The sequence below is a fragment of the Pipistrellus hanaki genome, assembly GCF_964339955.1.
Source record: "Pipistrellus hanaki genome assembly, chromosome: 16".
Taxonomy (NCBI): domain Eukaryota; kingdom Metazoa; phylum Chordata; class Mammalia; order Chiroptera; family Vespertilionidae; genus Pipistrellus; species Pipistrellus hanaki.
The window spans coordinates 37,208,033-37,221,160 of NC_140518.1; the positions used below are offsets into that span (position 1 = coordinate 37,208,033).

General features: G+C 48.5%; 1 protein-coding gene across 2 annotated transcripts; it reads left to right on the forward strand.

Annotated features, from left to right (window-relative positions):
- Positions 1-612: 612 nt before the first annotated feature.
- LOC311611254 (polyunsaturated fatty acid lipoxygenase ALOX15-like) lies at positions 613-10,396 on the forward strand. Of its 2 annotated transcripts, XM_084863275.1 has the most exons (14): positions 613-769; positions 2,496-2,700; positions 2,990-3,071; positions 3,174-3,296; positions 3,449-3,552; positions 3,734-3,894; positions 4,580-4,723; positions 6,041-6,250; positions 8,084-8,170; positions 8,268-8,437; positions 8,617-8,738; positions 9,350-9,450; positions 9,581-9,748; positions 9,856-10,396. In XM_084863275.1, the coding sequence occupies exons 1-14, from the start codon at positions 635-637 to the stop codon at positions 10,033-10,035; spliced, it is 1,992 nt and encodes a 663-aa protein (XP_084719401.1). In that variant the 5' UTR covers positions 613-634; the 3' UTR covers positions 10,036-10,396. The 2 variants fall into 2 exon arrangements, with proteins under 2 accessions (XP_084719401.1, XP_084719402.1); XM_084863276.1 differs by lacking the exon at positions 8,084-8,170.
- Positions 10,397-13,128: the final 2,732 nt, after the last annotated feature.

Genomic DNA, 13,128 nt, shown 5'->3' on the forward strand with positions numbered 1-13,128 from the left:
AAACCCGTTTGAATTTTCATCCTGTAGGCAACAGAGAGGCTGGGACTTGTAAGCTAGAAAGGAATGAGCCGCAGAGCCTTGCACAGGACACAGACACAAGCGTTCCCACTTGGTTAAATTAGTTGGGTGGCTGAATGTACCTTCCTCAGGTGCAGACCAGGCCTCCTTGCTTCTTCATCCACCCCTACAACCCTAAGCATGACCATTGGCTGGGGTGAACCAACCTGGGAGGCCAGCAAGTGTGTGTGTGTGTGTGTGTGTGTGTGTGTGACTGTGACTTCGTGTGTCTATGTGTTCAGATGGAGGGGACTTTCCAGTCACACTCCACCTTCTTGCTGGGCTAGGTGTCAATTTCTTCTTTGTGCATATTTTCTGTCCAAATCGTCTCTGCTTCTTCATTCCATCCTCCTCCCACAAAGATAAAGGTCTGCGCCTTCCTGAGCTGGGGCCAAGTTCTGTGCTGCCCAGAGCATGTGGCCAGGCCTGGTTGATTGAAGACCTGCCATCTATCCACACCCTGCAATTCTGCAATTGCAAAACAAGGCTTGGTGGGGCGGGGGCGGGGTCTTGAGCCCTTTTATTAGGCACCTCCATTCTTCTTTCCCCTCAGAAGGCAGAAACTTCTCTCTGGAAGATGGGTGTCTACCGCATCCGCGTGTCCACTGGGTCTTCGCTCTTCGCGGGCTCCACCAATCAGGTGCAGCTGTGGCTGGTGGGCCAGCACCGGGAAGCCGCGCTCCGGGAACGTTTTCGTCCTATGCTGGGCAAGGTGAGCTGGCCCCCATCTTAGAAGAGACCTGCACTGGGAGGAGCGGGGCACACAGAGAGCGCCCTCTGGCTTCCTTGGGATGGAGAGGATCTCCTGCAGCCCCTCCTTCACAGAGCTCTCTCTTTTTGCGGAGATCCTGGAGGCACTGCATGTCTCTGCTTTCCTCTATTTTATTTGCAGAAGAGGGAGGGAGAGAGTGGGGGAGGGGGGAAGGAGAGAGGGAAGGAGAGAGAGAAGAGAGAGAGAGAGAGAGAGAGAGAGAGAGAGAGAGAGAGAGAGAGAGAGGGAGAGAGAGAGAGAGAGAAGGAGAAGAGAGAAGAGAAAGAGGGAGAGGAGAGGAGAAAAAGAAAGAGGAGAAAAGAGGAGAGGAGAGGAGAAAAAGAAAGAGAAGAGAGGAGAGGAGAGGAGAGGAGAGGAGAGGAGAGGAGAGGAGAGAGAGAGGGAGAAATAGAAAGAGGAGAGGAGAGAAGAGGAGAAGAGAGGACCAGATTTTGTTCCATTTACTCATGCATGGTTGAGTCTTGTATGTGAACCTGGAACTTTGGGGTGTCAGGTCACGCTCTAACCTACTGAGCTACCTGGCCAGGGACGCTGCCTTCACTCGGAAACTATTTCAAACCTCTTCCACCAAGGCGGGGAGGAGGAATTTCCTGATCCCTTCCCCTCTCTCATCACATATACCGGTTCGGCCCGGGCTTCTGTTACTTTTTCTTCCCCATTTCCCATCCCCACTTTTCTGTTGCCCACCCTGCTCTTTCCAGGACCTCCAGATCCGGATGTCTGTCCTGCAGATGCCTCAAAGGAGCTTGCCCAAGCGAGGTCCTCCCTTTCCCACCCCCACACCTCTCCCCTTGCCTTCCCGGAGGTGTCAGGAGAGCATCCTGCTCTGTTCACCTGGAACCAAGAATCAAGTGCTATCAATTCTGCCTCCTGGACATCTCTGGCTTCCGGGTCCAGATGCCAGACCCCCCCCCCCCCAGCCAGTGCCCCCGTGAACCTTTGCCACCTTCAGCCTCTTCCCCAGCCTCCCCCTTCCTTTCTTGCCCTTCCAGCCCCTCTGCAGCCAGATCAATTTCATCCAAATACACCCCCAGCCTCATAAGATCTCTCCGCAAACATCTGAATGGCTTCTGCCGATTCTCAGGGCCACCTTCTTGGCTTACCCTTGGAGACTGTTCAGGATCTAGTCATGCTCATCTCCCTTGCGCTCTGTGCTGCGCTCAGCCTCCACGCTCTTGCTTCCTCTCCTTGGCACGCATTTCTCCAACCTTTCCTCTCTCTCACTTTCCCTGGCTAATCCCTTCACACCCAGAGGTCTCTGCTCACACCCAGCGGAGGGGGCGCTGGGTCTCTGGGCTGTAAGTGCCTGGTCACCAGTGTATCTCCCCGCGCAACTGTGGGCTCGCCCGTGGCGGTGCCCCGCTCAGTGCTGGGTTGGATCAATGACTGCGAGGAGGAAAGAGGAGGAAAGAGGAGAAAAGAGGAGGAGATAGGGCAGGAAGGAGTGCTTCTTCCCTTTTCAGCCTCACCCCGGGCTGAAAATCTCCAAGACACATAATGGGAACATGGGAACACCTTGGACTGGGAGCCCTCTTTCTCTGTTTGACTCCTTTTGCTGTGCTTTCCCAGAGGCTCAACCTAAGGGCCAGGGAGGGGAGCTGGGCTCAGCCCCAGTCCCCACTACAGGTGATGGCCATGGATGCTGAGCCTCTTGTGTTGCCTGCAGGAGACGGAGTTCCAGGAGGATGTGAAGGAATCCCTAGGGCCACTGCTGTTTGTGAAAATGCGCAAAAAGCAATTTCTACAGGATGATGCCTGGTTCTGCAACTGGATCTCCGTGCAGGGCCCTGGGGCCAGTGGGGAGGAGTACTGGTTCCCATGCTACCGCTGGGTGGAGGGCAGTGGCATCCTGAGCCTCCCAGAGGGCACAGGTGAGCTCAGGGTGGGGTGTGAGGAGGCCTCTGGGGCCCAAGAGAAGCTGGGGTTGGGGGAGAGGAGGAGAGGGAACAGGGTGTGAGGGCAGGAACATGAGGGCTGGGTCTTCTTTGGGAAGAGGTGGATTGCTGGAGTTGGCAGCAGGCTGGGGAGGGTGTGATGCTGAATGGTCACCCCTCCCCCACAAGGGTGGGCTGAGAAGGCACCTCTGGCAGGGACAGGGGGAGGCTCTCAGGAGAAGCCTCATTGTCCATGCCCTTGTCCTTTCCCTCCTTCCTCCTCTAGGCCGCACGTTGGTAGATGACCCTCAAGGCCTGTTCAAGAAACACAGAGAGGAGGAGCTGGAAGAGAGAAGGAAGCTGTACAAGTTAGCTTAAGCCTGCCCCTGACCACCCCCCCCCCCCAATGACCTGGCAGTGAGTCCTGGCCCTTCCTGGCATCAATGCCTGATTTCATTTCTATCCCACAGATGGGGTAACTGGAAGGATGGGTTAATCCTGAATGTGGCTGCGGACAATTTATCTGACCTCCCGCAAGATGAGAGGTTTCTGGAGGACAAGAGAATTGACTTTGAGTCTTCACTGGCCAAGGGGTGAGAACAGTGCGAGCTGAAGGAGAGGGAAGCATTCTGGCCCAGGGTTCTATGCACTGAACAGGGCTGGATTAGCCCAAGGGGGGTGCTTATAGTTATAACGTGTGATTTTGAGACTAACTTTCAAATGTTTTGCCTATTCTTACCTAAAGGCTGGCCAAAATAGCTGTCAAAGACTCTTTAAATGTTCTTGTTCCCTGGAATGATCTGGATGACTTCAACAAGATCTTCTGGTATGACCACAGCAAGCTGGCTGGTCAGTATCCCTACCCAGTACTTCTCCCAGAACCCTCATCACCCAATCTAGTGAACCAGAGCTGAAAGGCCTGTGTTCTAGGTCCCTCTGGTGGACTGGGGGCAAGAGGGAATAGTTTGGTGGGGTTTAGAAGAACCAGGGCACCAGATCTCACAACTTGCTCCACAACTGCCACCCTCAGAGAAGGTGCGGGATTCCTGGAAGGAGGATGCCTTATTTGGGTACCAGTTTCTCAATGGTGCCAACCCCATGCTGCTAAGGCGCTCCAGTCGCCTTCCTGCCCGCCTAGTGTTCCCTTCAGGGATGGAGGAGCTGCAGGCCCAGCTGGAGCAGGAGCTGAAGGTATGGATATGATGGCCCAAAGGAGGCCACACAGTGAACTGGGAGTATGGTCTGTGTTCATGCTGCTTTAGGTCCCACTATGAGCCCAATTTGCCCCCAAATGCAAGAGGGGATTCTACAGGGAAATCCTGAGTGATCCTGGAGGTGTGCAACCACATGGCCTTCCCCTCAACTGAGAAAAGCATATTGGAAGGAAGAATGTGGGATGGGTGATAGATGCAATCAAAATGAGGAAATAGCTGGGCCTTGGTGCTAAGGATTTGGGGGAGTGTGTAGTAAGAGAATCAGATTGGGGTGGGGGGGCGCTTATTAGTCAGGAGTCAACATGGATCAATTGATGGGTTGGGCAGTCAAAATTCCTGGATTATAAGGTGAGAAAGATTTGGGTTTGAATCCTGGTGTGCTGTTTACAAACTGTGTGACTTTAGGCAAGTTATCTATCTTATTTTATCATGTTTCCTTTTTTTTTTTAAAAACAAACAAACAAACAAACAAACACAAAAAACCATGGATTTAATTCAAGTGCTTGTAAGACTTATGTGAAGCAATAGCATGTGATTCATTACCTGTTACAAAGTAGGTGATGGAGATAAGTTAGTTTCCTTCTTGTTCTTCTTCCTTTGGGGAATCAGGGTGGGAAGTAGATGCCTTATACTGATAGTCCTCACCCTCTGCCCTCATCCAGGGAGGCACGCTGTTTGAAGCCGACTTCTCCCTGCTGGATGGAATCAAGGCTAATGTCATTCTATGTAGCCAGCAATACCTGGCTGCCCCTCTGGTCATGCTGAAACTGCAGCCTGATGGGAAACTCTTGCCAATGGTCATCCAGGTGAGATGACCTAGGATTTCTGCTCCCTGGTGGTTGGCCCTCTCAGCTCAGTACTTTACCCAAATTCATTAAGGATTCACTTGTGCTAAAGCACTGGAGTTGTCCATAAAGGATGCAATGGGCAAAGGCAGAAAGGTGTGGTCTAGCTGGAGAGAGAGACTGGGAAAATCTAAATATGCTCCAGTACTGAGCAAGTATCTGAGGGTGGAGATAGTGTGGGAGGGGTCATGGGAAGTGGGGTGCGTATAGCTATGGCAAAGGAGCAGGACCTCTTCCCAGGGGAAGATGGGTTCAGTAGCGAGTCTCAGGCGTGCAGAGTATGAGAAGTTAGATTGTCAGTGGACAATTTGGCTGGTGTGCTGGGGGGTAATGTGAGGGCCCAGACTGTAGCGGGTGGTGGATGCAAAATCAAGGAGTGTGAACACAGGAAACTGGTGTATGCTGTTGTGAACCATGTTATAGACACATTCTATGGGTCATTTTGTGTAGGATGGATTGGAGAAGTGAGATGCTATTCCGGAGATAAGGGTATCAGGCTACATCAATTGCCCAAGGTGGGGGTAATGGACTCAGTTTTTGGGAATAGCTGCGGGGGTATAGAGGAAAGCTATTAGGCATACATAGGAACATTAAACTGTCCTTGATTCAAGGAAAAAGAAAAGGAAGAGTTAGGCAAGACACCTGCAGAAATAGGACAAATAAAGAGGAAAAGATGCTCAAGTGGGCTTTTGTCTGGGCAATTATAAGGGAGTTAGAGGCCCGATGCATGAACTTTGTTCAAGAGTTGGCTTCCCTCTGGAACCTGGAACCTGGGTTTCTCTTGTAGCCACAGTTTCATCTGGAATATCATCCAGAGGATGTCTGGTCTAATTAGCATATTAAGCTTTTATTATTATAGATGGGGAAACATTCAAATTTTACATCTAGCTAGTGACTAGCTGATAATTGGAGACTTAACCTGTTTAATAGGGATGGTGTTGAAAGGTTAGGGAGAAGCTGAAATTTCTGAAAAAGTGTGGGATAAAGGAAGCAGAGGGTTTGAATCTTCTCTACATGGAGGGGAGTGAAAGGGGAAGTGGGGCCCTGGAAGTTGGTAGAAGAGGAGCTTCTGCAGAAGGCCGGGCAGAGCAGCTTGGACAATGCTAATGCACTGAGTGGGTAGGAAAGTCAGGAGAAGGAATAGTGGCTGCTGGGAGTAGCAGCAGTGAGATGGAGAATATTTCGGGAAGAAGGGAGTTGTTAAAATGCAAAGGAGGGGGGATCTGCTGGGCACCTGGGCACTCATCCTCTTTTCCCCACACTGTATTCTTGCTTTAGCTTGAATTGCCACGCACGGGATCCCAACCACCAACACTTTTCCTGCCCACGGATCCCCCGATGACCTGGCTCCTGGCCAAATGCTGGGTCCGCAGTTCTGACTTCCAGCTTCATGAGCTTCTCTCTCATCTTCTGAGGGCACATTTGATGGCTGAGGTTATCGCTATGGCCACCATGAGATGCCTTCCATCGATACACCCTATCTTCAAGGTAATACCTTATCCCCTTCTCTCCGGCCTGTCTCTCTGTCCATGGCACAGTCCAACATCTGGAGGCACCCTCTCTGTGGAATCTCAGGGAGTGGGGAAAAGCCAACCAATGAGAGAGAAGGGAGCAAGAGAGTGAGGTGGCTTGTTTTGCATTTTCAACAGGGTGACATCACCTCCGAAGGAGGTGGAAATGATTAATTGGCAAGGTGGGGGATGCAAGGGTGGGAGGTGACAATGCATGAAGCACTGTATATAGACAGTGCCCATAAATGATTGAGGATTCCATCTCAAAAGGGAAGACCAAGCAAATAACATAGAAGTCTTTTCCAGCCAGTTTTGACCTGTCCTAAAATAGTAATACATTGTCCAGTTAGACAGACTCAGGTCCACAACAGTGGTCTATTTTTTTTAAACAGACAATTTGAACTAAGTATGCAGCCATTACATTTTCTTATTGGATGCCTCCAATGGGGCAAGAACCATTCTAGATGATTGTGCTAAGCAAGACAGAGGTCCTTATCTTTTTCTTTAAAAAAAAATATATTTTATTGATTTTTTACAGAGAGTAAGAGAGAGGAATAGAGAGTTAGAAACATTGATGAGAGAGAAACATCCATCAATTGCCTCTTGCACACCCCCCACTGGGGATGAGCCCGCAACCAAGGTACATGCCCTTGACCAGAATCGAACCTGGGACCTTTCAGTCCGCAGGCCGAGGCTCTATCCACTGAGCCAAACCGGTTTCAGTGAGGTCCTGATATTTGTAGATTTTAATTTCCATTTTGGGCTACCAGCCAATAAATACTGTATTATGACAGATCAGCTGTGATAAGTACAATGCAGAAAATCAAAGCAGAGCGATGTGATGTCGAGTTCAGAATGAGTGGCCAGGAAAGGCTTCCTTGTTGAGCTGACATAGAGTATGAGGCTCTGAGGAGCCAGACTTGAGATGATCAAAGTGCACATTGTTCTGGGCAGAGGGAACAGGTGAGAACAGTGCAGAGGTTCCAAGGCAGGAGCAAGCCTGGCATGTTTGAGGAATGGAAAGGAGGTGAGTGTAATGGATAAAAGGGAGAACGGAGGAGAGGAAGGTCTGCAGGTAGGCGGGGTAGAGCATGCATTCCAATGGAGGCAATTAGACTCCTCACAGGGGGTGAAAGTGAGTCCAGAACTATGGAAAAGTTCTAGGGTGCAAAAACTTAGAATATTTTATGTATAAAGCACATATATACAGCTCTATCTTGTTTGGCTCAGTGGATAGAATGTTGGCCTATAGACTAAAGGGTTTCAGGTCAAGGGCACATACTGGGTAGTGGGCTCAATCCCCAGTAGTGGGTGGGCAGGAGGAAGCCAATCAATGATTCTTTCTCATCATTGATGCTTCTATCTCTCTCCATCCCCTTTCTCTCTGAAGTCAATGAAAAAATAAATAAAGGACACACACACACACACACACACACACACACACACAACATAACAGATATATTATGTGCAGCATTACAATTTCAATGGTTGAGGGGAGAGAAAACACTATCTGAAAAGGCTCTGTAGAGGAGTGATAATGAAAAAGATTGAGAAACATTGAACTAGAACTTGAACAGTCTAATATGAAAAGGGAAGGAGAATTATTTCTTCCCATTATGCAGCCATTATTCAATGGTTTGAGGAATGAATTACAATTTGACTGAACACTCTTGGTGTTGAGGGACCACTGAATTTCATGGCTATGCTTTTCCTGAAGACCTGGCACCTTTCCTGTTCTTCACTTCCAATTTCCTGCGGGGACTTGCCACAGGTCTCTCCTGACTTGCTCTTCCCTGCTCTCTTCCTCCAGCTGATAATGCCCCACCTGCAATACACCATGGAAATTAATGTGCGGGCCAGGACTGGGCTGGTTTCCGAAAATGGCATTTTTGACATGGTATGAAGAGAGAATGGGGCTTCTAGAGCTCATGCTCCCTCTGGTTCTGGTGCCCAGCAGGTGGAGTTGCCTGACCCTGCCCATCCTTGCTTCTCAGGTGGTGAGCACCGGTGGGGGAGGCCACTTGGAGCTGCTTAGGCGTGCTAGAGCCTTTTTAACCTATAGATCATTCTGCCCCCCTGATGACCTGGCTGACCGGGGGCTTCTGGGAGTCAAGTCTTCTTACTATGCTCAGGATGCTCTGCGGCTCTGGGAAATCATGTATCGGTGAGGCAAGGGGAAAGCAGGGCTTGTGGGGAGGGTGGGCGGTTAGGGAGTGGCTTGAGAGACCAGGTGACCTGTGTTGGAGGGCTGGGTGCCCTGACCTGGCCATGTGGGCAAGGAGCACATGGCCTGGAGGCTCCCTGTGAGCTTCAGCTCTCTTGGCCCAACCCCTTGGCTGACAGATATGTGGAGGGAATTGTGAGTCTTTACTTTAAGATGGACAACGTGGTGAAAAAGGACCTGGAACTGCAAACGTGGTGTCGTGAGATCACTGAAATTGGCCTGCGAGGGGCTCAGGACCAAGGTGAGTTGAGTCCCTTTCCTGAGTGTGGAAAATTCCTCTTGGGAACATCCCTAGAATCCTCCCTGCTTCTATGAAGTTTCCCAGAAGCATGTCCAACCCCTATTAAAATGCCTAATGGCCTTTTCAGGTTCTTATGCAATAAGAATCCCTCTAGGTCCAAGATGCAGTGGGACCAGTAGTTGCTCATAAATACTTAATAACTGGCTCTCAGGAACAAAACAAAACAAAACAAAACAAAACAAAACAAAACAAAGCCCTGATTTGTAGCATTTGCCCATTTCATGGTGTAAATATTTTCACCATAGCTCCCGTTGTGATGTCACCAGCTTGCTAAATACCTGAACATTTAACATAACGGACTCTTGTGAGCCAGTGTGAGCCAGTGTGAGCCATACCAGTACCCTATTGAGTAGAGCCCCCCCCCCCGCCCCACCCCCTGCCCGAGATCTCCCGGTTTCTCCCACCACAACTCATGCTCATGTCAGTGTCCACAATAGTTCCTCTGAGTCCTTGACAGCCTTTCTTCCCTCTCGTATTCTCCCTGCTCAGCCTCTCTGAGCTCTGTTTCTGTTCCTGGCCTCCCAGCTTCTAACTGTCCTTATCTCTTGCAGGATTTCCCATGTCCTTAGAGTCCCGGGACCAACTTTGCCACTTTGTCACCATGTGCATCTTCACCTGCACTGGCCAGCATGCCTCTGTCCACCTGGGCCAGGTACTTGTTATAGGGAGGCAATGGGCATTTGCTCCTAGAGTGGTGGCAGGGAGGGGGCATTGGCTGTATGCAGGTGGTTAAGGGGTTTTTATGCTTAGCAGACTGATTCTAGATATCTGCCTCTTCTTAGCTGGATTGGTATGCTTGGGTCCCTAATGCACCCTGCACAATGCGACTGCCCCCACCAACCACCAAGGATGTGACACTGGAGACGGTGATGGCAACACTGCCCAACTTTCATCAGGCTTCTCTCCAGATGTCCATGACTTGGCAACTGGGCAGACGTCAACCCATTAGTGTGAGAGCCAGGTGGCCTGGTCCCTGAGGAAGGGAGCAGCTGTGGGGAGGTGTGGGGCTCCAAACTGGGGTTCATAAGGCTCTCAGCTGCTTCTCTCTCCATCTCAGGTGCTTCTGGGCCAGCATGAGGAGGAGTACTTTTCAGGCCCTGAGCCCAAAGATGCACTGAAGAAGTTCAGGGAGGAGCTGGCTGCCCTGGATAAGGAAATTGAGATCCGGAATGCAAAGCTGGATATGCCCTACGAGTACCTGCGACCCAGCAGAGTGGAAAACAGTGTGGCCATATGAGCACTGTGGTTGTTTCAGCATCTTTTACACCCAACTCCCAGCCACATCCCTTAGAGCTTTCAGTCTTCCTCTCCCCAAGCATGCCTCCTTCTATCTCCACCCTCCTTAGAGAGTCACCTTTTCTTTGTGTCTGTCCACAGTGAACATATTTTACTCTAGACTCACCACCTAGGGGGCTCATTTCTCCCTTATCCCTCCCACTTTTCCTATTGCCCTCCCCTCTTCCCTCATCACTGGGTTCTCCCAAAGGTAATAATCACACTTATATAACTTGTTTCTTTGGACTAGGGCAATAATATATATTACTCCACATGTTTATAATTTTTTTTCCAAATTTAATAAATCTCTATTGCTCAGATTACTACTATTGTTTCTCCTTTTGTTCCCCCGTAGCTCCATTCCACCCTGTTCCCACCCCACCCTGTGCCCTTACCTCCCCACCATTGTCCTCATCCATAGGTGTATGATTTTAATCCAGTCTCTTCCTGCACCCCCACATCCCTATCCCCTGATAATTATCAATCCACTCCCTTTCTTTATCCCTGATTCTATTATATTCACCAGTTTATTCTGTTCCTCAGATGTTTAATTCACTTGATTTTTAGATTCACTTGTTGATATATATGTATTTGTTGATCATAATTTTTTATCTTTTTTTTCTTCTTCTTTCTTTTCTTAAAGAATACCTTTCATTGTTTCATATAATACTTTTTTGGTGTTGATGAACTCCTTTAGCTTTTTCTTATCTGTGAAGCTCTTTATCTGTCATTAAATTCTGAATGATAACTTTGCTGGGTAGAGTAATCTTGGTTGTAGGTTCTTGTCATGCATCACTTTGAATATTTCTTGCCACTCCCGTCTGGCCTGCATAGTTTCTGTTGAGAAGTCAGCTGATAGTCACATGGGTGCTCCCTTATAGGTAACTAACTGTTTTTCTCTTGCTGCTTTCAAGATTCTCTCTTTGTCTTTTGCCTTTGGCATTTTAATTATGATGTGTCTTGGTGTGGTCCTCTTTGGATTCCTTTTGTTTGGGGTTCTGTGTGCTTCCTGGACTTGTAAGTCTATTTCTTTCACCAGGTGGGGGAAGTTTTCTGATATTATTTCTTCAAATAGGTTTTCAGTATCTTGCACTCTCTCTTCTTCTCACACCCCCATAATTCTCATGTTGATATGCTTGAAGTTGTCCCAGAGGCTCCTTACATTATCTTCAACTTTCTGGATTCTCTTCTCTTCTTGCTTCTGTGAAGGAGTGTCCTTTGCCTCTTTATATTTCAAATCTTTGACTTGATTCTTGTGTTCCTCTAGTCTGCTATTGAGTTTCTGTATAATATTTTTTATTTCAGTCAGTGGATCTCTAATTTCTGGTTGGTCTTTTTTCATATCCTTTTCTAGGAAATTCTTGAAAAACCGTATAACTGTGGTTTTAAACTCTATATCCAGTCTTTTGTTCTCCTACATTTCTTTTGTTTGAGATCTATTTCCTTGTCTCTGCATTTTCGCTGTTTCCCATAGTTAGTAGGATGGTTTTGTGTGTTTGGTGTCCTATATGGCTCAGTGGGTCAGCCTCCCCAGTTACCTGAGGTAGACACTCTTGGTGCTCCCCTTTGTGGACTGCGTGTACAGCTTTGTTGTAGTTAATTCTTGATTATTGTTGGTATCACTGGGAGGAATTGACTTCCAGGCCAGTTGGATGTTAGTATTAGCTTTGTCTACACCAGGATAACTTCTGTATTGGAGACAGTCTTATAGGATAAGACTTGCAAAATTGCAAAAGCCTCTGTGCTTAGCTTGGATGGAGCCGAGTCTCAGGGCTGAGCCAATAGTCTTGGCTTCCAGTCAGTCCTGACCTTGTGCACACGCCTCAGACCTCTGCCTTTCCTGGCTCCCCTGAGTTTCCGCCTGACAGTCCAGACTCCCCCTGTAAGAGCCTGGGTGCCCCCAGGGCTCAGCTGGAATTGGGTTGGGTCTCTGTAGTCTGGAGCTTTTGACTCCTTCCGCTATGGAGAGGCCATGGCAACCTCTGCGGTCAGACCTCTTTGCGAGCACTCACTTGCGCATGACTGTAGGCCCTGCTGGCTGCAGCTCCTGGCTCCCCCAAGTCTCCCAGTCTCTGAGTCTCTGGGCGCCTTTCTCTACAGTTCAAATTCCACCCATGTGAGCCTGGGTTTATGGGGTTTCAGCCTGGTTTGGGACTGGATTTCAGTGCAGCCTGGGGCTTCCTTTCCCCTCCTGCCAGGCAGGCACTCGGCCGCCCTTCCTCTCTGCTTGTGAGCGTCTCCCTACTTCAGCACTTTGCAGCTCCCCTGATCCGTGAGCCTCTCTCCTTCTTTCTAGTTGTAGATTTTTCCACTCAGCCAGCTTTCCTGTGGTTTTGGATAATGTCCGTTTTGTCTTTAAGTTGTTGTTTTGAAATTGTTGTGCAATATGGCAGCTTAAGTACTTACCTAGGCCGCCATCTTGGTTTCACTCTACATGTTTATAATTTTGAGTTTAACAATAAAAAAGATACTGAAAGAAAAGAAGTTAGATAAAACTATCCTAAACCAAGCACTGGCCAAAGAGTATATAGCATATTATTTTAACTCGGTGAGATTTAACATGCCCTGAAGCCAGAGACAACACAGGGCAGATCACTGATAGGGCAATTGTCACTTTGTGGCTCACTTAAAAAATGATACGGGGAAGTAAAGTGGTTAAATGAAGAAGCTGCTCCCAGCTGGAGGAATTTGGCCTTGGGGCTTCAGGCTGAGGAGTCCATACTTATAACCCATTTGCAGTTCACTAGCTGGAAGGCTCCAAATAAAAATAATGAACTGGAAAGATAGTAAAAATTTCATGGTGATTTTAATGAGTAACAACAAAGGAATAAACAAATTCCAACTTCTGTATCTTATTAAATTTTGAAAAAATAAACTTGGAATTCTCTCCCCCCCCACGGTGATGAGATTCAAGGTGATTTTAATTTTGTTTCTCAGAGGACTGAGATCTAGGATTCTCCTGGGTAAGACTCACTCTTTCCTCTCATTGTCCCAATACACACACACACACACACACACACACACACACACTCTGGATCAAATGACTCTGGGTGAA